The sequence below is a fragment of the Triturus cristatus genome, chromosome 11 (assembly GCF_964204655.1).
Source record: "Triturus cristatus chromosome 11, aTriCri1.1, whole genome shotgun sequence".
NCBI classification, from domain to species: domain Eukaryota; kingdom Metazoa; phylum Chordata; class Amphibia; order Caudata; family Salamandridae; genus Triturus; species Triturus cristatus.
Window position 1 is genome coordinate 153699752 of NC_140594.1, and position 25283 is coordinate 153725034.

A 25283-nucleotide genomic window follows, 5' to 3' on the forward strand; every position below is an offset into this window, starting at 1 on the left:
GGGTGCCCATACAAAAGCTCGAAGGGGCTGAAGCCCACTCCCTTCTGTGGCACTTCCCTGTAAGAAAAGAGTAGACAGGGTAGGAGGACGTCCCATTTCCTCCGCAGGCTTTCAGGCAGACTTCTGATCATGCCTTTCAAGGTTTTGTTAAACCTCTCCACCAGACCATTGGTCTGGGGGTGGTAAGGAGTTGTGAACCGGTAGGTCACTCCACACTCCTTCCACATGGCCCGCATGTACGCTGACATGAAGTTGGTCCCCCTGTCGGACACAACCTCCTTGGGAAAACCCACTCGGGTAAAGATTCCCATCAGGGCCCTAGCCACAACAGGTGCTGTTATGGTCCTCAGAGGTATTGCCTCTGGGTACCGTGTGGCATGATCCACCAGAACCAGGATAAACCTGTGACCAGCTGTAGTAGGTGGATCTAACGGACCCACATTGTCGATGCCCACCCTTTCAAAGGGGGTGCTAACGACAGGAAGTGGTTCCAGGGGAGCTTTCAGCTTCACCCCTGTTTTCCCACTGGCTTGGCAAGACACACATGTCCGGCAGTAGGTATCGGACGACACTTTCATTTGAGGCCAATAAAAGTGTGGGACAAGACGGGCGAAGGTCTTGTCTTGCCCCAGGTGTCCTGCCAAGGGGATCTCGTGAGCCAACTCCAGAAGGACGGCTCGATAACGTTGAGGGGCTACCAAGGCTCGTGACGATCCATGTAGGGGTGCCTTGGGTTCACTGTAGAGGAGGCCATCCTCCCAGTAAACACTGTAGTTCCCTTCAACGTTCCTTGCTGCCTGGGCTTCGGCCTGTCGCCTCAGTCCCTCAAGGGTAGGGCACTCCCTCAGGCCCTGGCAGAATTCCTCCCTGGACGGGCCTCCCTCCACGTGCCACTCGGCCGGGATGGGTAGGTCCTCCAGTTTGGTGACATCCCCCACCGCAGACTCCTGGTCCACCACCTCCGGTGGCCTATCCGTCCTACGGGGTGTGGACGCCGAGGCAGGCTCCTCCTGTCCTCGGTTCTTCCCTTGACTGGCAGCTGGCTGGGCCTTTGTTCCAGGCTCCAGTCTGAACGAACTCCCTCTCCGGGTAGTCGCGGACCTTGTGCTCACACAGGCCCAGTCAGGTGTACCCAGCATCTCAGTATGAGTCCGGTATTCCACCTCCTTCCAAGCATTGTGCTCCATGTCATTCCCCAGCAGACAATCAACCGGCACGGCAGGGCTTACGGCAACTCGAAGTGAACCTGCAACCCCCCCCAATTCAAAGGGAACCTCAGCCACTGGATAGTGGCCTGTTCTGCCATCAGCCATCGCGGCTGGGTGGAGTACATCGGGAATTACCTGCTCTGGAGACACCAGTTGGCTACGCACCATAGTCATACTGGCTCCTGTGTCTCTCAGAGCCTCCCCTCTTTGGCCGTTGATGGTGACCCACTGCCCATACTTTACGGTATTTGCGGGCACCTGGATCTTAGGAACCATCTCCCGTTCTCCCAGGGACACTAAAGTGACACCCGCCCACTCCCTTCCCTTAATTAAGGGCATCTCCTCCCCGAGCACTACACTAGCTACTCCGGGGGTCTTTCCTCCAATGGGAGGGGGTGGTCGTTTCGGGCACTTTGCATCTCCCTTGTAGTGTCCAACGCCACCGCACTCGTAGCAATGGACAACCCTTGGCTGCTGACTCTGGCCAGGATTAGGGTTTCTGGGTGGGTTAGTCCTAGGGGTGAATCCTGTTCCCTTCCCTTGGAAGTTATTTTGGGGGCCTTTGGAGAACTCCGTTTTCTTTTCCCCTCCCTCTTTCTTCTGGGGGGCGCCCTGTCCGGCCTTTTGAGTATCCCCTCCAGTCCCCCTTGTGGACACCCGGGTACTAGCCCAAATGTCCGCCTCCTCAGCAAGCTTCCGGGGACTGGTCAGCTTGCTATCCACCAGGTGTTGACGCAGTTCAGGGAAACATTTTTCGAGCAGGTGTTCCTTCAGTACTAAATCAAACAACCCCTCGTAGTTCCTCACTTCACTGCCCTGAATCCAACCCTCTAGTGCCTTCTTTGCATAGTCCAGGAAGTCCACTCAATTCTGGGTGCCCAGTTTGTGATTACCCCGGAACTTCTGTCTGTACTTTTCGGGTGTTAGTCCAAACTTTCTTATGAGCGCCACTTTCATGGTGGGGTAGTGGGTCTGCTCATCCTCCTCTAAGGCCAATAAAGCATCCCTACCAGCTGGAGGCATGTACCTGTACAATCCCCCTCCCCAGTACTTCTCTGGAACCCCATGGGCCCTTAACGAGACCTCATAGGCCGCTAGCCACTTGGCAATATCGTCGCCCACCCCATAGCTAGCCACTATGTCCTTTGGCAGGTAGGGTTTGGGTTCCCTAGTGAACTCTTGGTCTTTGCTGCCACCATTAGGAACAGGGTGTGCCCTAGCTCTTAGGATCTGAAGATCTATCTCTTTCAGCCTTAACTCATGAGCCATCCTCTGTTCCTCCTTCTCTTTCTCCAGCCTTGCTAAGTCCCATGTGAGCTGTCTTTTCTCCCTCCGGTCTGTTAACTCCACTTCAGACAAGCCACCGCTAGAGGCACTGCTGCCCTTCCTAGAAAGTGTCCTGGGCCCCGCTAACAGGTTCCCCACCTCAGGTTGGTACAAACCAGCTCCCTCACTGTCGGGCTCTCTATCCCTGTCCTCCTCCTCAGCCTTGCTTTCTCGTCGTGCCTCCCCCCAAGCCCTTAAGCTGGTTTGGAGTGCACCCTTCTTTGCTCCTGGGGGACAATACACCCCCTCCCGCTGACAAAACTCCCTGAGTTGGGCCACAGTATAGGTTTCCAGGTCTTCTAAAACAAATTCCATTTTGCCCACTCAGGTCAGAGGACAGGTTTTTACAGAAGCAATGCAGGGGGGTACCTTTTATAATACCTCCTCCCACCACCAGAGTAAATTTGGAAAAACAAAAACTCACAATTAGGAAGGCCGCTTTGAGAAAACTCCAGGTGTAGGCCTATGGACTACCCACAGTTATTGTCGAGTATACGTAGGCACAGCTCAATCCCGCCGCTGAACACCAATTATGTTAGAAAAACCCCACTCCCACACCGGAAAGGGTGGTGGTAATGGGGTCTTCCCAGACATACACTGTGGTAGCTTGGCTCGAGTGGTCAGGGGTCAGGCACCGTGTTAAGCATACGACATACCCACACAATAACCATGCGTGCATCCGTTCCAAAAACGACACTACACCTTAAAAATTATACTGAAAATATAACTCTTTATCTTCTTTTCTCTTAGTTGCTGATTAAATAAATAATAATACAATCACAGTACACAAGGCTTTTTCTTAAAAAGTGCAGGTTAAATAAATAATAACACTTTACAGGTGCAATAAATAGGATCAGGTCAAATAAATACTGTGAGGCAATAAATACTGTGCAGGAATAAGTTAGCTCAGGACAATAAATACATCACAGGAATAACTTAGATAAATACAATAAATACAGTACCCTCAATAAATAATATCAGCCAACAATGACATTTGTAAAATCAGATCACATTTAAAATACTATGGGCTGATTTGGCCCAGTCACAGCTTGTGGTTAGATGGATGGCCTGAGGGGTATACTCCCTGGCTTGGACAAAGCTGAGGCCTAAACTGAGGTAGATCAAGGGGGAATCTAGAGATCTGGCTCTCCCACACTACACAACCCCTCTGTATTAGTCTCAGCTCACCCCTGGCACAATCAAGCTGGTTCCAGCACCTCTCTAGCCCCTAGGATGGTCTCTTAGGGCGTCACAGGGCCTTAGGCGCCCTCTATTCCACTTACTGCCCTTTCTATGAAGTTCCGACGCCGCTGGAGTCGTGTCGACGCCGTGAGGCGGTTCCGGTTCGATGTCGGCGGCCTCGGCGCTATGTCAGTTCTTGACGACGTCGATAGGCGGTTCCGGTTCGATGTCGGCGGCCTCGGCTCGATGTCGACCTCCGGTTCGATGACGTCGGGCAGTCTTGGCTCGATGTCGACTTCGGGCGGCTCCGGAGTGCGACCTCCACTCCCGACCTCCGGTGCTCCTTTCTTCAGGTTCCGGCGACTCCGGAGTGCGACCTCCACTCCCGACCTCCGGCACACTTCTCTTCAGGTTCCGGCGACTCCGGAGTGCGATCTCCATTCCCGACCTCCGGCACGCTTCACCTCGGTCTCCGGCGACTCCGGAGGGCGGACTTCACTCCCCCGTCGACGCCGCTCACTCGACCTCGGGTGACTTCCTCCTCGACCTCTGGTACTCTCCACGACCTCCGTCGGCGCCCTCTCTCGACCTCTGGCGGCTCCGGGTACGACGTCTGCTTTCCAGTCAGCGCCGCTCTCCACCTCGGGCTCCAGGTCTCTAGGCTTCTCGACGTCGGACTTCAGGTAGTTACCAGTAACCAGGTCAGGTACTTGCTGTTCTTTACTTTTAAGGCCTGTTCCTGCTGTCCAGGTCCTTAAGGTGGTTTTTCTTGCTTTCTCCCACACAGGGCTCCAGGCTGGGCTCAGTCAGTAGGGACTAGTATCAAGGGTGGGTTTATGGACCCCACTCCAGGCACAAGTTTCCACCCCTGCTGCCTCACTCCTTCCTCCTTCAGGTTTCTGCTGCTCTCCCTTCACCAGTCAGGTGCCAACTGCCAGCTCCAACTGTCAACTCTGGCTTAGCTTCCCAACATTCCAAACCGCCTCCAACTGTCACAGGGTTCCAGAATGTTGCAGAAGGTTCTAGTAGGTTCCAGTGGGTTCTGATGATGTCACAGGTGGCCACCATTTTGTGCTCCAGGCCCTCAGACAGAAGTTCCAGGGGTAGATAAAATGGCTCCCTGAATCTGCATCAATACTAAAGTCTGGTGGTTCCCAAAAAGGAAAAATACTAACAGGGTTTGAGGCAAAAGTGGGACAAAATGAATAATGATGAGGAGGGACCACCCAAAGGGCTGACAGGTCTAATTAATATATATATATATATATATATATATATATATATATATATATATATATATATATATATATAATACCTACTGGCGGTCGCCAGTAGGTAGTTATAGTTAGGACCACGTTTCCATAGGAAATCCGCAACATTCTATTTTGAATAACTTTGGCGCCGGTCGACGAATCCTTGCGAATTGTTCAAAATAGGTGGGGCGCTACGCTCCGCTCCTACCCTGAAAGTCTCGGGGGGATTCGTCAAGCGGGGGCTGAGATAAAAGGGGGGTCCCAAAACGCGTTTTTCCCATGCATTTTTCCATAGGACCTTTAGACACAGCTACAGCCCGAACGGCTGAACAGAATTACTTGAAATTTGGCAGAGAGGTAGTCCTCAGGTCAAGGAAGTGCCTTTTGTAGGTTTGGTGTAAATCTGTTGAGTAGATTCTGAGAAAATAGCCTTTAAATCAATATATATATCTGAGCCAGCTTACGGTGCGCTTACGGTGCGCTTACCGTACGCGTACGGTGGCGTGCGCGAGCGCGATTCTGATTGGCCCTTAGATCTTAGTAAACATTCGAATCGGTCGAAACCAGGAAGCGGCGGCCGCCATTTTCTCTCTCGCACTCTGAGGGGGGAGCTGATAAACAAATGCCAAAAACATATAAAGGGGCTGTTTAGACAGCGCCCATGCACATAACCATGTTAGTTGAGTCTTCAAAGATCCCCCAAGGCAAAAAACGGTATTTTATTTTTCGAAAATTTCGCCCATTACGCTTACCGTACGCTTACCGTGCGCCGAAGGCCACCATTTGTGCATGGCATATAAGAGCACAGCATTTCCCCAAAAAATTTCAACAGATTACCTATCACAAGGAAGCGCATAATATGTCCTCCATGTGCGCACGGTGCGCGAAGCGCATCGTGCGTACATGGCCCATCTAGCGTAGCGCACCGCGTGCCCACCGTGCGTGCACAGCGCTAACTGCGTAAAGTGGGCGCGCGGTGCGCGAAGCGCACCGCGTGCTCACTGTGCGCGCACGGTGCGCGAAGCGCACCGTGCGCGCACGGAACGAACTGCGTTAAGTGGGCGCGCACGCCACGAATGGCGTAAAGTAACTTAGCATTTAAAAAAACGTACAAATTCACTGGAAAAAACCATAGGTTTCACACACGTTATAGTTGGGAATTAGCATTTAAAAAACCTTGCAAATTCACTGAAAAAACACACGTTATAGTTAGCGGAAATTTTACTGATAAAAAACCAATGAAATTCCCCCGTTATAGTTAGTGCAGAAACTATAACTCACGCGACCGCAATCTTCTGCTGATGACATATGTGTCTTTATGAAAAAAAAATATTTGTAATATATGTATAGCTAAAAATTTATGGAAGAAGACATGGGCAAATAAGTGTCTAAATACAGTATTAGCATCAGCAGAGGATTGCGGTCGCGTGAGTTATAGTTTCCTGCACTAACTATAACGGGGGAATTTCATTGGTTTCTTATCAGTAAAATTTCCGCTAACTATAACATGTGTGAAACCTATGGTTTTTTCAGTGAATTTGCAAGGTTTTTTAAATGCTAATTCCTAACTATAACGTGTGTGAAACCTATGGTTTTTTCAGTGAATATATATATATATATATAAATAATAGGACATATTCAGAAGTACGGAGTATAATATGATGCTACGATTGTTGAGTGGGGCAGGTGCCATCGCAACAGGTGAAGCCCCGAGTGGGTCATAATGCCCCTTCTTCAACAATGGTCAGAAATAACACATTACACGCTGAGCATCTATCTGCATGGACAGTTGACAGCAAGCTGTTTCTTTCATGTGTGGTAGATGTAAACGGCAAGTAACCGTGTGAAGACAACAAAGGGTTAAATGCGGCTAGTGAGATAAAACAAGAAGGAGTTGGCTTGTGGGTGTGGCCTCTGTTTTCTTTCATAATGTTATTGTAGAATGGAATCCGTTAGCCATTAAGCATTGTTTTCTTAATTTATTTCCACCACACTGTGGTAAAAGGTCCATGAATCTGTGTTTATTGCACTTGTTCCAAATAAAATGCTTTATTGAACCACGTTTATTTGCAGTGGCATAGCCTAGAATAGTTGATTTGGTAATGGTTTGGATGTCCTCATACCCACAGTTCTTAACTTTGTTGGGGTGAGCAAGAGAAGTCCAATCACTGCAGCGGCTAGTCAGACAACGTAACAGTAAGGATCATTACTACTCGAACAAGGAACTAGTAATAAGTAACTTTTGTCCGAATTCAACAGCGTGCTATGTTCCAAACTGCAGCATGACAACGCTAGGAAAGATGTTTAAAGATCAGAACCTTGCAGTAGGGTTTGAGTAATATTCATGAAAGCAACAGAGTCTTTTTAAAGTAATCTTAAGAGGAGACTTGGTAGAATTAAAAATAATATATTATTAGAATCCTGCAGTCTGTCAACTGGCTAATCAAAAGGCCCACAGTGAGGGCTCTAATTGGTAATAAAGGTCTGGCTTGCAAACCTCTGCAGCCTTTCAAATACTAATGTTCCACCAGCCAATCAGAATGTGCTGTGTGCTTTTTCAATTTCTGCATGATCCTTCTCCAGGCAATGTTCAGGAAGGCACAGAATTTTGTTTCGTCTGTGGGGATAGTTTATTTGATTGAATTATTGCTGCTCCAGGCATGCATGTCCTAAAAGGCATAAATGAGCATTCGGAGGCTCTGCATTGAGTCATTGCGCGTCACCTTCAGTAAAAGAGCAGGGCACAGGGTCCAGCAGATGAGTGACAGCAAATGACATCATGATAATGCCCTCTACAACATTCACTAAAACCATGATAGAATTGGACATTTAAGCCCACAATCTGCTGTGAATGTGAAAGTATCAAGCAAGGGTCAGATTTCACTACAGATAAACTTAGTAGATATTAAAAAGGACGCTTTGCGTGGCCAGTGAGGCACACCACATACCTTCCTCAGGAGATCAGCGTGGGTCTTGATCAGGTCACTGTGCTTCTCTTTAAGTTTGGTGTATCGCACGTCTGTGGATTGTGCTTTCTCTGTCAGGAGACATCAAGAAAACTCAACATTGGAGGACACCACTCTTTCCCATTCATGTCACCTCACCAAAAGCAAATACGTATAAAACAAAAAGCACTGCTGGAGATTACGCGTGAATCAAAACAAATGCCAATCCTCTTGTCAGACAAGGAGATCTTACTTATGTGAATAAGAGCATGCTGGAAGAATCAAAACAAATGCCAATCCTCTTGTCAGACAAGAAGATCTTACTTAGGTGAATAAGTACATGCTGGAAGAATCAAAACAAATGCAATGCCTTTTACCAAACAGAGAACATTTAATGTAATGATAAAGTGGATGATCGAGATTACATCAATTCCAATTAAACTGACCTAAATCCCTCAGCACGCACGACCCTAATCAGAGTGGTGAAAATATGTGGTTACTGGATAAATATCTGATTTGTAGAGCGCGGTTTATCACCTGTGAGGGTATCCAGGTGCTATCCATAGGCACAGGGGGATAATGGGCCTGATTAGATCTTGGTGGACGGGTTACTCCATCACAACAGTCACAGATATCCCGTCCGCAAAAATATAAATCTCTTTATATCCTATGGGATTTATATTTCAGCGGATGGGATATTCGTCACTGTTGTGACGGAGGAACCAGTCTGTCAAGATCTAAATCCGGCCCTGTGTGATTTGCACAGAATCACAGGCTGTTGAGCTGACGCCAAGACTCAAACCTGGATCCCCCGCTTCAAAGTCGGCAGCACTGGCCGCCATTTGATCATTTCTGCTGATGTTCAGCAGTTGCCAAAGTACTTCATTGTAACTGTGACCATTATTACAAGCAAAACGCTGGTGCTACACCGCAAAGGAGACATGCAAAGGACTCGCTAGTTTACACTCGTCTTTATTGATTTATTACGTTTGTTATGATCTGTTATGTTGGTTTCTTCTTCTGGTTGTGCTATGGTTTCCACTGCATTGTACCTTCTTAACTGCCAAACTGTAAAGCGCTCTGATACCCATATGTGGTCTTGTTCGCGCTATATGAAACTTTTAACATAAATAAATAAATAAAAATGCAGAATAAGGCAGTAGTAACCTTTTTTCCAAACCATCGCTATGTTTTGCAATGTAACCTAAATACAGAAGCAGTTCTATGTTGTAATGGAATTACTATTGCAGGTATTAATGCTTTAATGCTTTATGTAGCCACCCCAAAAACACAGCTGTGTTCTGACTACCACCTCTATGGCCCTCTAGTGGCGAGGGACGGCATTAAGCCACAAAGCCTCTGGGAGCCTATGGGAGAGTGACCCATGTGTTGGCTGGACTACTGAATATAACGGAGGGGTTTAAACAGGCACAGAAGCGGTAGATTCTTGTGCTGCCTACTTTCTGCCTCCGCGCAGAGAGCCTGGGTCTTCTCATTCTCAAGCCGCAGTTTCTTCAGGTTCTCCAGCTCGTCGCGCAGTTGCTCGTTGTCCACCAGAGCCTTCTGTTTCTGTTTGCGCTGCTCCTCCAGCTCTGCCTCCAGGCTGTTAATCTGGCTCTTTAGTTGCGTGATGTACCTCTGGGCCTGCAGGGAAACAGTAGAAGATGTTTGAATCTAGAGGAGCGGGCACGCAACAGGGCAGTTCCATCCAAATCGCAACAAGTCAATTCAAACCTTTGTATGCCTTACATTTCATCAGTCATTTTCAGGAGTGAAACAGCCATGGCTATCTCAAGTCTGGGAAACAAAGGCCTATATAGCCAAATGAATATACCTAAAAAAATCAACTTCTGTAATTTCTTATTCCGCATACATATTCATTCGTCACTCATGACCATACCAGACTTTGATCAACTGCAGACTCTTCATCACAGGCTGGCTTCAGCTTGTTGTAAGAAGCTTTGTAAACCCAATTTTAAATTGAACAAAGACCTTTAAAAATATCTTCTAGAGAGGTCCAAGTTTGTGATCACCATATAAGCTGTTGAATCCTCTCCTCTTCCACTGTTACCATGACCACCGGTCATCCTCATTAACATGTTATTTTCCCCTTTACTGCTCCGTGGAACGTTGTCTGCAAAACGAGAGTCTACACAAGAGTCCTCTACTGCTTAAACTATTTCTTTCACTAATTAGTTGGTCGTTTGGTAACTTTGCTATTAAGAGACTCTTTACCCTATTATCACGTTTTTGGGTCATTTGGGGATCAAGTGGGTTATAATTATTTTTTTATTTGCGATGTGTAGGAAAGTGGATTATTAAGTGGTGCGGTTACGAGACCTCGCCATGTAATAATGCCATAATCTTTATTAAGTCCATTTAGGTTTCTAAAATAAAGTCCTCAACTCAGTCCTGGGTAGCTGTGGTACAGAGCAGTCAGGCTTAATCAGGAGCACAAGAGTAAAGCATTTAGACGAACCACAACAACAGGTTAAAGGAAACATGACACAATAAATATACATCAATTTATAAAAATAAAATGTAATTTTAGCTTAAAAAGGGCACCAAAATGACAAATCTATTGAGGAAAGCGCAGATTTAAATTTTTCAAGGTAAATAAAATTACTTTAATTTAGTCTTTTAGATGCAATAAATTGTTGCAAGAGGTTTGTAGCCAACGGATTAAAATGCCTTTCAGAACTCTCTAGGACTAGCCACGATGGCTTGAGAGCCAGTCACGTGGACCACTCACGTACGGGGGACAGTTACCCGCCATTTTCAGCAGCCTTAGTGTCCTTGGTGCACTTTTCTCCTTTTAACATGGTCCAGCCAAGAAGTGGTCCTCATGCTGGTGATGCAGGATGCTGAAGATGCTGCAGAGATGTACTGAGTGTTCCTGAGGTCACCCTGGTATCCACAAGCGTCAGGGGTCGTCTCTAGGCTCAGATGTGCAGGGGGCGGGAGTCCAATGCAAGTGCCGGTGCCACTGGTGAACTGGTCTCTCGATTTCTTCAGCAGTTGCTTGTAGGTATGTTTTTCCTTCTTGCAGAATTACCCCTGTCCACTTTGACATCCGTCACAGGTTCCACAGACTTGGGTACACCTTGGGTAGGTCAGGACTCTGCCTCCTAGCAGGTACTTCAGTGTCCAGCAGCGGGCAGGTGCTCCTGGGCAGCTGGACTCTGGGAGTGCAGGCTTCTTCCAGCTTTTGTATCCCTGCTGCTGAACATGAGGGTAGCCAACTAGTCCCTAGGATGTCGCAGGTGCAAATTAGTCTTTGGTGAAGCCTCTCTTTGCTGCGTCCAGGAAACAGCAGGGCAGACCGTCTGCTTTTCTTCCAGTCCAGTAGTGATATATGAGGTCTGTGAGTCTGGGGTGCAACTTTTATATCGTTTTCTTGTATGTGGGAGGATAGGACTCACTAGCCAATGAAGCAATAGTTCCCACAAGACAACCTTTACCACTTTATATCACTTCCTGGGGGTTTGGCCACCAAACAATCCCAGGGTACCCTCCTCCATCCAAAATCAAGATGTTCGAACAATTCTGGGGCGGAGCTCTGGGCACACCCCTGTGGTGTACCCAGCATACTGAGAAAACTGGTTTGGCAACAGGGAGGAGATGCCAGCCCATCGGCCTACACAAAGGAGTAGAGAGGTAAAAGTGTGATGGCCATTTGCTTCACTGAGGTAGTAGTCTCTTTGAAGCTGGGTCATCTGTGGCCACTGCCAGGTAGGCCTACAGCTAAAGGAGGTCACACCTCATCCCACTAACAATGTTCTCAGTTCCCTGTTCCTGGGAGCGCTTCACTCTTTCTAGCAGGAGAGGCAGCATGTTTCTGGTGACAACTACTGCAGATAGACAGGACAGGCTAGGAGGACAGGAGGTTTGGGCCGCAAAGTGGTGACCTTCTAAAGTCACCTTTCTATGAAAGGTTACATTAAATCCGATCTCAGCAATATGGCAGGTTTAATGTAATGAATAATTTAATACATTGGAGTAATATCTTTGGTGGTTCCAAATGGAAGTTAGCACTTCGCTCGGTGGCTAGTGACATTCCATGTTGGCCAATAGGACCACAGGTCTTGCTAAAGTGAAAACTGAAATTTCGTGTCTTCACTGTCAGGGGATGTTAAATTAAAAGAATATGCCCTTCTTTTTAATATGAAGCACCCTGCATGGTGAGCTACGAAATTCGTCCTTAGTGCTGGCTTATTAATATTAAAAAAGCAGGGTTTTTACCTGGCAATAGGATTTATTTTGGCATGTAGAGTTGACCGTTTTTATGCTGTCAAACCAGGCTGAAGTGGCAGGCCTATAGTCAAGTTTCCTCCTAGTCACTGCAGTGGTGGCACAATTACGTGCTGTAGTCCACTAGTGCCATTTAACTTACTAGCTCTGGTTACCTCTTGTATCATATACTAGGGACTTCTAAGTTAAATGAGCCAATTAGGTATTAGCCAATTACATACATACTATGGGTCACAGCAGATCCACTGGGGTCTGGACAGCTGGGCCAAGCGCACTATAGAGTCGAAAAACCAGCAGCATCCATCCAAAAACTTGGAGGGTGGGGGGGATGATCAGCAAAAAGCGGTCCTTTCCTACATCGTACAGAATAGAAATCTGGTAGATCCATGCACGCAACATTTAAAACATTGTGTATTCATTCAGTCGATTGTGCTGTTGGAAGACTTCCCTACAGCCCCCTAGAATATTAATCTGTAGAAGCCAGTCACTATTTGGTCTTCGACCCCAAAAAACATGACATTTACTACACACGACTCCATTAATAAATGTGTTGTCTAATGGAGAGGCTGGAAGCCACAGTCCCAAAACATGGTATGCAACTTAATAGGCGAAACAGTTGGAACACCGCGCCTCAGCCATGCTTTCTCCGACTACAAAAGCACTACCACGCTTGCCTTAACCATGCATATGCGTGGTTAAGGCAGTGCGCGGTCTAGCTGCTGGCTGCAGCTCGGCGGAACTCAGAAGCAGGAAGACCTCAGACAAGGGAGCAGAGGACTTGGTAAGTGTGGCATGGGCCAGGGTTTGGGGGGTGGGGGTAGTTTGTATGGGTTTGGGAGTAGTTTTCAGGGTTGGGGTCGTTTTTTGGGGCTGAGGGGGTTGGGGTCGTTTTCAGGGCTGGGGGGGTCGAGTAGTTTTCAGGGCTGGGAAGGGGTCGGGGTAGCTTTCATGGCTGGGTGGGTCAGGGTAGTTTTTTAGGTCTCGCCTGAGCCAGAGCATGCGCTACTCTGGCGAGACTGTTAGTTAGTGGGCTTCAAAAATCCAACAACACGCTTTTTGTGTGGCCTAGAGCGTGCGGTTACGCGCAAGGTGCCATCTGGCTTTCCTCGCCTTCGCTCGCGGGCACCCTTACAGCGCGCGATCACTTTAACGGCTGCGTCACTTTCACGGCCAATGCTTGTTATATCTTTTCCTCCTTCTCGCACTCTGCTGGCTCTCTGCTCTTCTGGAGCGGGTGTTGCACTCTGGTACTGGCCACATCCCACCCAGAAAGGGACAAACCTGCTACCGCCCCCCACCGCCACGAGCAGCAGACAGGTGGTGTGCCCTCAATTTGCCCGAGGGAAGGAGAAAGCCCCATGTATGGCAGGAATATATTTTTTTAAATAAAATAATGTGGTGGGTCTTGCCCATCCAAACATCGGGCCCCACCTACACCCCTAAACCTCAACAGTAGTTCTACTCTTGTGCAGGCTAAAGCATCTCATCCCAATGGCAAACAAGAGGACATTTGAATCTTTTGGGTGTTGTTTTTACATATGGACCAGGAGAGAGTGGCTAATTCCCAATATCGTTCCGCTTGAAATGGTGGATGGCTGCACTTTTTGGGCTTGGGTAGGCTGCCACCTTAAAAAACCTAACCGACGCAGACAGTTCTGTAAACTAGAAATCTGGGGGAGTACAGAGTGATGTGATTGCATACATCAACATTTACTTACCCACAATGCACTGCAAAACTCAAACTTTGACTACAAAAAAACACATTTTCCTCACATTTTTGTGGGGAAGACTTCTGGAATCTGCAGGGGGCAAAGATTTCCTACAGCACAGAATTTCCTCAAGTCTCCTGATAAAAATGGCACCTCACTTGTGTGGGTTGGGCAAGAAACCTTGACACAAATGGCCTCATAGTGCTACCTGGTGACATCAGCAATAGGGGTAGCTGCGAGATTTAGGGCCGTGCTCTGCCGCCACCCATGGAAACTTACCAACCACAGCCATTTTTAAAATCTAGACAACCATGTATTACAGGGTGATGTGCAACTACATGAAGGTCCCACCCTTTGGAGTCAGTCAGGAGCTCTCATGCCAGGGCACTATGTTGAGGGGGTACCCTGGAGCTCAGCCCCCCCCCCCCGCACCACGAGGCCTATACTACGCCATTCACTTTGGCCTGAAATCACGCACTTGCCCAACATTTCTGTGATGGAAACTTCCAGAATCTGCAGGAATCCACAGGATTCCTACCACCCAGAGTTACCCCACTTGCGCCTATAAAAATGCTGCAAAACTTGTGTGGCTGGGCCGAGTGCCTGTGACAGGAACGAATCAAATTAAAGTCAATGGGATTCCTTGCAAGGGAATATTGTATTCCTGAATCATTATCTACTCAAGGGCCCTGGAAATTAGGACAGCACAAAGGACTTCCAAATAACTGTAGGAACCTTTCCCAGCTACACAGACCCTTTTAAAAGGGTAAGTGCATATTACTTCATGTCCGCAATCAAGTCCCAATGGTGCAGATAAGTAACAGGACTTCTGAAAATATCTATGATTTCAAACAGTCTTCTACGTTTTACTTTGGCACGTCACTGCATGTGCAAACCTTGATAGGTATCACTAGAAGTGATTGACCACGATCGGTTCTCAAGGCCCATTCTTAATTTAACTGCTACAAACCACCAATCACCTAGTTGTAAAACCATGATTATTTGGAAAATGTATCTTTATGGCACCATATGTTATGCTGCTCTATGTAGCACAAAGTCCACTCTTGGCATGGTTTACTGTCTCATGACTAGCGATGGTTTGTCTTGACAAGATTCTGGGCGCAAAAATGAGTTTGGCAGTATGGGAGCCGGCTGCCACACCACCGCCCTGCTCCCACGCTGCTAAACCTCACAGCTGGTCGTCCACCAGATTACTTTGTGGTCCGGTGGGCATTCGTTTGCCGTTCCCAGAGTGGTGGCTGTTAAAAAGGCAGCAATGGGAGTGCCAAAGCCCGTTCCTGCATGGCATACACCGTGATGTCCATGCCATGCAGGAAAGGGGGTGCATGCAGACAGGGGGGCACCCATGTGCCCCCCTGCATGCATCCCATGGCCCTGAGGCCCTGTACGGCCCCCTATGTTTCCTGACTGCCACAGTTTTCATGGCGGCCTCACCACCATGAAAACTGTGGCAGCGAGGAAACCACAAATATGCTTGGCGTTGCCGCAGCGGCACCGCCAAGCATATCGTAGCCTCTGACTGTGTGCAACCGCCAGGGATCGCGGATCCATTGCGGTTGCAACAGGCCTCTGGCAGTCCGGCCACCGCAGTTGTATTAAGGCAGTCGGACCGCCTTCCCTGATCGCCACATCACCTCGACAGCGAGTTTGGCGGTCTGATGGTAATTAGGCCCTCTGTTATTATGGACAATCGAGAGTTGGTGTCTCCAGTCTCAATTGTAGCGGTGTATTTATTACCCAGGTTTAATGGGGCTGTCTGAACCGGAGATCCATTTAACCCCCTTAATCTAGAATGTAGTTCCTTAATCCCTAGTGTGGGTCTTCTTGTGTAGAAATATGTACGCATTATCTACGTACTCCCTCTCCTGTGTCTTCTATCTTGTAGTTGTGAGTTATGACCATGTCAGTCTTACTTGAAGTCTGGTCTCGCATCTTTCCCCCCAATCCATTTGAGGGTCCAAAAACAAGGGCACTAGTTTTCTGAGCACCACTGGCCACCATTCGACTTCTCACAAACCAATTATGCCTTGTACATGCTTGATCCTACAATCCATATTTTCTAAGCCTTAACACCAGCCCTTGTTAATTAAACATGCAGACATTTTCTAAAACATGAAAAATGTACCTCCAATTTAATTTTTTCAAGCTCTGCCCGAAGCCTGTCTAATTCACTCTTCAGGTTCTCGATTTGAAAGTCCCTGAAAGTAGAAAGGGATACATGAATCACCAATATCTTGAGGAACACCCGGTTCCTATTCCTAGCAACTTCAGTGATTTTACTTACCGGTCATCCTTCACGAAGCCATTGGGTGGGCCAAAATTTTGGACGAATACCTCTTCCACAACCTACAATAAGTGACAAATACAAAAAAAAAAAATCAATCAACGTGTAAACACTCTAGTAATAGAACCTATGAAACCTAAATAGTGAAGAGTTTCCTGGTGAGATATTGTTTTTTTATATTTTATAAGCAGCACGGTATTCCAAGTGATAACTTTTCACTTTGAGTCAAGCGGAGTTATAATACTGTACACATGCAAGCCTCAGTCTCGCATCCTTTTCCTAGCGCTGCTTTGCTACAGAAGGCTCTGGTTCTCTGTGGATCATTCTGACCCATAATGTATAGATAATGCCGGCAAGATGGATATCGGGTTAAGAGTTTGCCACCGGTTGCTGTGAGTTTAACTCCTGGGCACTGGTAATTCAGCTTACCATCCATAGTAGGTTTATAAACTGAATACCAATAAATTGGGTTATAGTAACTCATGTTACTACCAGTGTTTAGAGACAAGAACGATACTGCAGTATGAGGCATTATTTAAAATATAAGCAAAAAGGAGGGCTATGAAATCTGTAGATTAACGAGAAGCTATATCATTGTTTTTGCTGGTGAAGTAACGGCCACCATACCACCCCTCTACCGGCTCATATTATTACGTACAGAAACCTGGCAAACAAAAAAGGAACAGTTGAAGTCCACATGAGTGTAAATGAGTTACAAGCATAGTCAATTTCAACCTGCCCACAGATTTAACCACTTGTAGCTAAAAGTGAGCACCAAGAACCCCCACAATGGACAGAAGTCAATCGTATGTGGCCTAAATGTGTAGCAAAATTGTAAAAGTAGAGTTTTTCCATTAAGGTAAAGCTTTATTGACATATATGGTATACTTCAACACGTATGCATTCCATCAACACCATCAATGAAGACACCAACACAAGCACTGCATCAGCCCCCTACCACACTCAGTTAATCCCACTCCACAGAAAAGTGCAAAGCCATTAACCTGTTCAGTGAAACAAATCGAGATCAGCACATCCATCAAGCCTGCTTCATCTCTTACGCTCACCCCTATACGCAGAATCCTGCATTGGTCAGCCTTCAAAGCACTATAACTCGCGGATCTCGCAAACATACTCCCTCAAACCCTTGACCTTCATCATAGCTCTCACTGGGGTGCTTTCTCGCCCTGCTCATCATTGTCAATTTCTATTTCTTTATTTGTTAAGCACACGTCCAACAAAATGGCGTTTTGAAGCTAGGAACGTAGTGAGACTAATGGTCAAAATTCTAACAGAAAAAGGTGAGTTTTTAAGGCTTTCCTGAACTTCAAATGGGAAGAGCTAGATTTGATATGAAGAGGGAGGATGTTCCAGAGATGCGGACCAAGACAGGATAAGGTTCGGCCTAGAATTCTGGAGCTTCTAAGCCCTGGAACAGTAAACAGCATGTGGGTATTAGATCAATACTGTCTTTATGTAAACTTCTATTGGAGTGGAGATTTTACTGTGCTGTAATAGACCCTGTGCATAAGGCATAGTGTACTAAATGGAGTACTCTTTCGCTGGAAGTCACTGTAGCCTCTTTTTAGTTTTGATCACAGTCAACTTTTTGTATCCAACAGAATCGCCTTGGGGCAAAGTGGTGGACTCTTTGCAGCTCCTGCATTAAGTGAAGGCATCTCTCAGAAGCTCTCCAGACAGGAAGATCCTCCCACTCCTAAAGAAACCTACACGAGACCCTGACGATCTTGCCAACTACCAGACCATCACTCATCTAGCATTCATTGGTAAGATCAATGCAAGCAAAAAAATAAAACTATGTTCAACTCCAAGATCACATTAATGCAAATGGCACAACTACCCCCCAGGCTACAGACCACGCTGCAGCAGAGATCACTACCTTACATATCGTAGATGAGGAGCCCCTGACCAGAGATAAAGAGGACCTCTGACTCCTAATACTGCATGACCTCTCACCTGCCTTTGAATCGTCTCTTACGCATCCTTGTTCTCAAATGGGTTAATCAGCAATGTCTGTCAGTGGTTCTCCTCCTACCTTTCAAACCGACACAAGATTGTTCACATTGCACCTCCAGGTCCCAAAAGATCGGTTTCATCTGTGGCGTACCGTAGGGTTCCATGCTGTCCGCTGTCATCTTCAAACTCTGCATGGGGCCGATTGGTGCTCTACTCACAGACACCAGTCTCAAGATTCACCAATATACAGCTGATACGCAGCTCTACTTGAAAGTCTCTTCAGACATTCAATGCCTCGAACAAAGCCTGCACATCGTCCTGACCATAAGCAGAGCCTAGCAAACACAAGGTTGGCAGGGTATGTCCAGAGGTGGGTCCAATGCTCACTTTGCCACTGGATTCAAGCTAGCCTGGCTGATGAGGGGTATTACCCCTGAAACCGGTCCTAGGAAGCTTGTTTCCGGTCCATGAAGACCTGGCTTGGCAGTTCGGGCTGGATTGTTCCCATGAGGTGCAGGCTCAAGTCTTATTTGCATATAGCTGGGTTTGAACTGGGGTGGCGAAGTGAGCTAAAGAACGATGATGGATTAAACCCAGATCTGTGACTGGGGGCGAGTGTCTGAAAAGATTCAGCGCTCCGTCCATCATCTTGTGTTTGCTTCGTTCGTTATAAGCAGGCCTACCTGAAGCGCCACCCAACCAACACAGAATTCCTGTTGTTCAATAAGAACAGAAAACAAGAAACAGTATAAATCTGCCTCAATGGCATAACCTTGATGGCTTTGAACCCAAACTCTCACTGAATGCCAAGTCATTTGGATTCACCCTGGACACAAAACTCACCCTCAAGAAACACACTGCCTAAATAACAAAGGCGGTACAAAAGGGGGTGGTGATGGACGGAGCATCAGAACCTAGCAAACACTCACACCCAGTCAACAGATCTGGGTTTGATCCATCACCATTCTTTAGCCCACTCTGCCACCCCAGTTCAGACATGGCCATATGCAAATCAGTCTGACCCTGTGCCTCATGGGAACAGTCAGCCCGAACTGCCAAGCCATGCCTTTCCTGGACCGGAAAAAAGCTTCCTAGGACCGGTTTCTGGCATTTCAGCTGTCTTCAGCCAGGCTTGCTTGAATCCTAGTGGCAAAGTGAGCAAGGGACTCACGTCTGAGCATACCCTGCCAACTGATGGCGAACAAAGCGGTACAAAAGGGGGTGGTGATGGACGGAGCATCAGAACCAATCAAACACTCACACCCAATCAACAGATCCGGGTTTGATCCATCACCGTTCTTTAGCCCACTCTGCCACCCCAGTTCAGACATGGCCATATGCAAGGGGGCTTGGGGGGGGAGGCGACCGCAGGGAGTCCCCACCCCCGGGCAGTTTGGGAGGGGGCGTGTGGAGGGAGGGGTTTGCTGGCCCTGCGCGGCCGTTTTGAATTTGGGCTTGCTGGTAGGGGAAATGTAGCCCAAATGCAGCCCAATTAGAGCCCAAAAGTAGCGGAACGTTGCGCAGGAATAAATACCTTAGGCGCCCGCCCCCGGCCACCATTTTAGGTTTGGTGACCTGGTGGCCGGGAGCTAAGACAGGGTCGTGTTTTTTGTTGAGGTGTCGATTAATTGTGTGTAGGTTGGTCGTGATGTCGTCCCAGGATTACCGAGTGCTGGAGGCTCTTCGGCTGTTATCGGAGGCAGGCAGGATGGATTTGGTGATCGGGGACGTCGCGGGGCCGTCGCGGCCCCCGCGGCAGGCCTCGGCCGGAGTGGCGGCTGCGGTTGCGGCGTGTACTTCGCCGAAGCGTTCGAGGCAGGTTGCGGTGAGTGAGAGGGGGCGCCCGCGTGTGAGAAGGGCGGTCCCCGCTCGTCATGGCCAGTCGGGTCGGGTAACGGTGCCGGGGGAGGCAGGTGTGGTGTCTGCGACGGGGCCTGGGGCGGGTTTGTCGGCGCGCTCTGTGTCATCGCCTGCGATGGTGGGTAAACGCGGGGGCGGGCGCGGCACGAAGCGTCGTTCGTCGTCAGGGCCGGAGGTGGTGTTAGGTAGCGCGCGGGAGGAGGAGGTTTTTCTGAGTGTGGGCGGGCCGGCGGTTGGAGAGCAAGGGGCGGGTTGGGCGCGGGGGTCGGCACTGGCGGCCGGTTCTGCCGGGTTTGACTTCGGAGATTGCTCGTTTGTCGCGGGGAGGCCGGGGGGGGTAAATCCGGGTCCGGAGCTGTCACGTGGCTCAGTGCCAGAGTTGAGGGGCCTGGGGGGGTATGCAGAGGTGGGTGTGGTGGACGAGCGGTGCGGGGGGCATGGCGAAGCAGCGCCTGTCAGCCCCTTATTGTTTTCGCCGGGTTCATCCATAGGGGGCGCGGTTTTTTCGGTGGGGGCGAGTTCGTTGGGGGAGGGAGAATGGGCGCAGGTGGAGGGGTGGTGTCCGGCACAGGAATTGAGGAGGCAGGGGGAGCAGGGGTTTGGGGAGCAGGGGTTTTTGGAGCGGGGGAGTGCAGAGCAACTTCAGGTCCAAGGAAGGGTGGGCTGGCATGCCGTAGATGAGGATCTTGTGGGGGGGGCGGGAGAAGGGGAGTTTAGGGAAGAGGGTTGGTTGGTAGGGGACGGGGAGGCAATTGGGGGGGGTGTTGCGAGCGAGGGCCTGGACATTTTTCCCTCCTGGGCAGAAGGGGTTCGGGGCCTGGGTGGGGAAGGAGCGGCAGGGTGGTCAGGTGCCCTGGGGCAGGTAGCGGTAGGTGGCGACAGGACGAGGGCAGTGTATGGAGTGAGAGGTCGTGCCCGTGCCAGGTCAGTTCGGTCGCTGTCTGGGGGGAGAGGTTATAGCGAGGTTGTGGCGTCGGCGTTGGGTCATGCTAGGTTGGAATGGAGCGAGGATGAGGAGGAGAGGGTGGCGCCGCTGAATGCGGGAGCGGGACGAGTGAGTGCGTCAGGTAGTGGTGTGGCAAGTTCGGGTTGTGGATCGCGGGCAGCTAGTGGTTTTGTTGCTCCTGGCACACCAGTCCAAACTTTTTCTTTCCAGGTTAGGTCAAGTGGCAGAGCAGCGGACTCGGTAGGGCGAGGTGCGGCCCATTATCGCCGAGGAGAAGGGAGGATGAGGCCTTGCGCGGCACATTCCGTACCGGCGGGGGATCCCGTCGCGGTCAGCTCACGAAGGTCAAGCGCGACCTCGCTGGCCCCAACGTCACGGCGTTCAAGGTGGATGGACTTTTCTGATAATATGGATGCTTGTGTTAAGCGTGGTAGAGGGGAGGACCGGCGAGTACAGTCGGCTCCCCCGCAAGGTGGTTATAAGGCCATGGAGGCCGCTGCTGCTAATGTAGGGTCCGGTAAGGCCCGAATGGTGGATTTTGCTGAGGAGGCGCTGATGGTGGAGGAGCCATTACTGCTCGACTATGATGAGGATAGCCCCGAGGAAGGGGAGATACGGGGTGATGAGGTGGGGGGACACACTCATGCTTCTCGTAGTCTGTTTCAGGTTCCGGGTGTGGCACCCATTGCACAGTCTGTGGTGGTGAAGTCGGCAGGAGAGCACGGCCCGTCAGCGAGGGCGCATCCTCCAAGGGATTCTTCGGCACGGGCGGTGAAGCGGTCGGAGTCGGTCCGCACACCCTCCTTAGAGCCAGGTGAGAGCGCGAAAACACAGGCCAAACCTATTATGGTGTCTGTGGGGTCTGGGGAGGAGGGGGGTGGGGGTGTGTCGGAGGGGAGACTATATAGAGGCAAGTATGTGAAGGACACGGGGGTTGGCACGGGGACGGAGGGAACATTGTCGGGGACCAAGGTGGAAAGTGGGTCTCAGGTAGAGGCAGGCGATGGGAAGGAGAAGCCGCAGAGCAAGGAATTGAAGATCAAGAAGCTCCCGTACATGGGGGTGACTAAGCCTCTGGGGGCGCATTTGATGCTGGCTACAAAAGAGCGTATTTGGAAGGGTGAATATGTGGAGATTCTGAAGCTGTTGCACAGGGAGGTGAGGTCCAAGGAGGGTTCGAAAGAGGAGGAATAAGAGTTGGCCAAGCGCCCTAAGGTGCCGCTGACGATAGAGAATTGGACGGCGGCGTTCCTAATTTATGCTAGTGTCTACTGCGAAAAGTTCCCCGAGCGCTGCGTAGCCATATTTAAGTATATGGACGTTATACGAAAGGCTCAACTCACTGGTACTGGGTATGCTTGGGCTCAGTATGACGAAGAATTTCGGGCCCGTATGGCTTGGGATTCTGAAGCTAAATGGGGTGAGCTGGATAATGACTTGTGGCAACATACTATGGGGGCCGCGCCAGGGGGTAAGACGATTTTTACGGCTAGTGGTTTGCCGCTGGTTTACCGGCCCTTTCAGGGAAAGCCCACCCGGCGTGGGGTGGGAGGCTCAGCCGCATCACAGTCTGGGGTCGGGGCTTGTTGGGATTTCAACAAGGGCCTGTGCACGCGGGAGTATTGTAAATTCAGGCACGAGTGTTCTAAATGCGGCAAGCGGCACTCCCTCGTTAACTGCTGGGGAGTTAGGCCGTCAGGAGGGCAGCAAGCAGGTGCAGGAACGTCTGGCGGCGCGCAGCAGTCACAGGGTGGGCGAGGGGGTAGGGGCGCACAGGGTTCTGGGCCCAAGGGCTCCTACACCAATTAAATGGGATCGGCTACAGGATGCATTGGGTGGCTACGGGGACTTGGTGGCAAAGCGGACTCTTTTGGATGGTTTCAGGTGGGGTTTTCATTTGGGGTACCACGGGCCCCGGCAGAGACGGTGGGCGGATAACTTGAAATCCGCCTCAGAGCACAAGCTGGTGGTGAGGGAAAAATTGCGTAAGGAAGTGCATGAGGGGAGGATGGCAGGCCCGTTTGGAGAATGGCCAGTTCCTAATTTAATCATTTCCCCTATTGGTGTGGTGCCCAAGAAGGAGGAAGGGCAGTTTCGGCTGATTCAGCATTTGTCATGGCCTGAAGGGTCGTCAGTCAATGATTTTATCGATGAGGACGCTGCTTCGGTGTCATACTCCTCAGTTGACGTCGCTATGTCACTGGTTGTGGCCGCGGGCGCAGCTGCAGGGATGGCAAAGTGCGATATTAAGTCGGCTTTCCGGCTGCTCCCGGTTCATCCGGACGACTGGCCTTTGTTGGGCATACAATTTGAGGGTGAATGGTATGTGGATAAGGCGCTACCCATGGGTTGCTCGGTGTCATGTGCTCTTTTTGAGCTCTTCAGCACTTTTTTGCAGTGGTTTTTCACACATCGCACTGGTCACAGATGGGTCACACATTATTTGGATGATTTCTTTTTTGTGGGCTCTTCGGGCTCTTCGGAGTGCCGGCGTGCGCTGGAATCGTTTCAGGAGCTTATGGAGGAGTTGGGGGTGCCTTTAGCTCCGGAGAAAACAATGGGGCCGGATACTGTCATTTCTTTCCTGGGCATTGAACTTGACTCAGTTGCGATGCAGGCTCGGTTGCCCGCGGATAAGAAATCCAAAATGTTGGTTTTGCTGGACGAGATGTTGGCTCGATCGAAGGTGACGGTGAAGGAAATACAGGTGTTGCTAGGCCATCTGAACTTTGCTTGTAGGGTGGTTCGGGCGGGGCGGACTTTCTGTCGGCGCCTAGGCCGGGCCTTAGCAGGCCGGCACTTGCCTCATCATCATGTGCGCCTGTCGGCAGGGGTGAAGGAGGATCTGCGGATGTGGTCCTTTTTCTTGCACTCATTTAACGGGGTGCCTTTGGCCAGGGACGAGGATGTACAGTGGGATGTGCAGCTTTTTTCGGATGCAGCGGGCAGTGAAGGTTTTGGCATTTACTGGCAGGGGCATTGGTGTGCAGAGCAGTGGCCTCAGGAGTGGAAGAATGGTGGGCGGAGCATTGCCTTTCTGGAACTTTTCCCACTTTTGGTGGCTTTGACCATTTGGGGCAAAGAGCTGGAACACAAGAGGGTGCTTTTCCGTGTGGACAACATGGCGGTGGTGCAAGTAGTCAATAGACAATCGGCCAGGGATGAGCAGATCTTGAAATTAATGAGGGTGTTTGTACTCGGCTGTTTGCGCTATGACATTTCATTCAGGGCTTTGCACGTACCAGGTGTGGACAATGACATTGCGGATGCTTTGTCTCGTTCACAGTGGGGGAGATTCCATGGGCTGGCCAAAGAGGCGGACAGGACACCGACCCCGATGCCGGAGCACCTCTGGTCGGTCGGCAACGCAGGGTGTTTCAACTGGTGGTAGGTTCTTTGTCGGTTTCCACGCGTACAGCGTACACACTGGCATGGAAGGAATTTTTGGCGTCAGGTGCTAGTAGGAGGGCGGAGCCGGGGCGCAGTTCGGAGGATGTGGTTCATTTTATCCTTGACCTCATTGAGAAGGGTCTGTCACGGGTCACTATTGCGGGGAAGCTGGCTGGGGTTGCTTTTATGGGTAAGCTTTTTTGGGGTTATGCCCCGTCTGCTGGGGAAATAGGTCGCAGGATGCTGGAGGGTTGGGCGAGAGAACGGGGCGGTTCCGGGGTGTCCCGTTTGCCGATTTCCTGGCAGACGCTGGCTCGTTTGCTGGCTGTGTTGCCTGCAGTTTGCACTGATGATTTTGAGGTTGCATTGTTTTCTACCCTTATGGTTTTCATGTTTTTTGGAGCTTTCAGGGTGTCGGAGCTCCTGGGAACCAAGGTGAAGCGGGGTATTTGTTGGCAGGATGTTTTCCTATCGGACACAGGTGTACACGTTTGGTTGGCCAGTTCCAAAACAGATCAGAAGGGGGTTGGAAAAGGGGTTTGGTTGGAAGCAGGATCCCCTAGTTGCACCTGTCCGCTCCGCTTGGCCGGGCAGTGGAAGACGCTCTCAGGGGGGGAGGGGGGCCAGTTAGTTTTTCAACACATAGATGGGGCGCGCGTCTCTGACTATCAGCTGCGTATGGTCCTGCGTAAAGGGTTGCAGCGGTTGGGGTTGGATGGCGCTCAGTTTGGGACACATTCTTTCAGGATTGGGGCAGCGACTGAGGCACATAACCGGGGTTGGTCGCAGGGCGATATAATGCGCTTGGGGCGTTGGTCCTCTTCTTGCTTTCACAAATATGTAAGGGAGGATCCTCCTTCGGCGCCTGCATCTACTGCTTTGGTGTGAGTCTCATATGTGTTTTTCATTTCAGGTTCGGTGGCCGGGCCAC

At 49.8% G+C, this 25283-nt stretch overlaps 1 protein-coding gene across 1 annotated transcript in view; it reads right to left on the reverse strand.

Annotated features, from left to right (window-relative positions):
• Positions 1 to 25283, reverse strand: part of HIP1R (huntingtin interacting protein 1 related) — a 513161-nt gene that overhangs the window by 218836 nt on the left and 269042 nt on the right. Inside the window, exons 12-15 of the mRNA XM_085635911.1 lie at positions 16180 to 16241; positions 16021 to 16093; positions 9375 to 9558; positions 7918 to 8006 (exon numbers count right to left, since the gene is read on the reverse strand). Coding sequence (XP_085492037.1) covers positions 7918 to 8006; positions 9375 to 9558; positions 16021 to 16093; positions 16180 to 16241 — 408 coding nt within the window. The remainder of the gene's footprint in view (positions 1 to 7917; positions 8007 to 9374; positions 9559 to 16020; positions 16094 to 16179; positions 16242 to 25283) is intronic.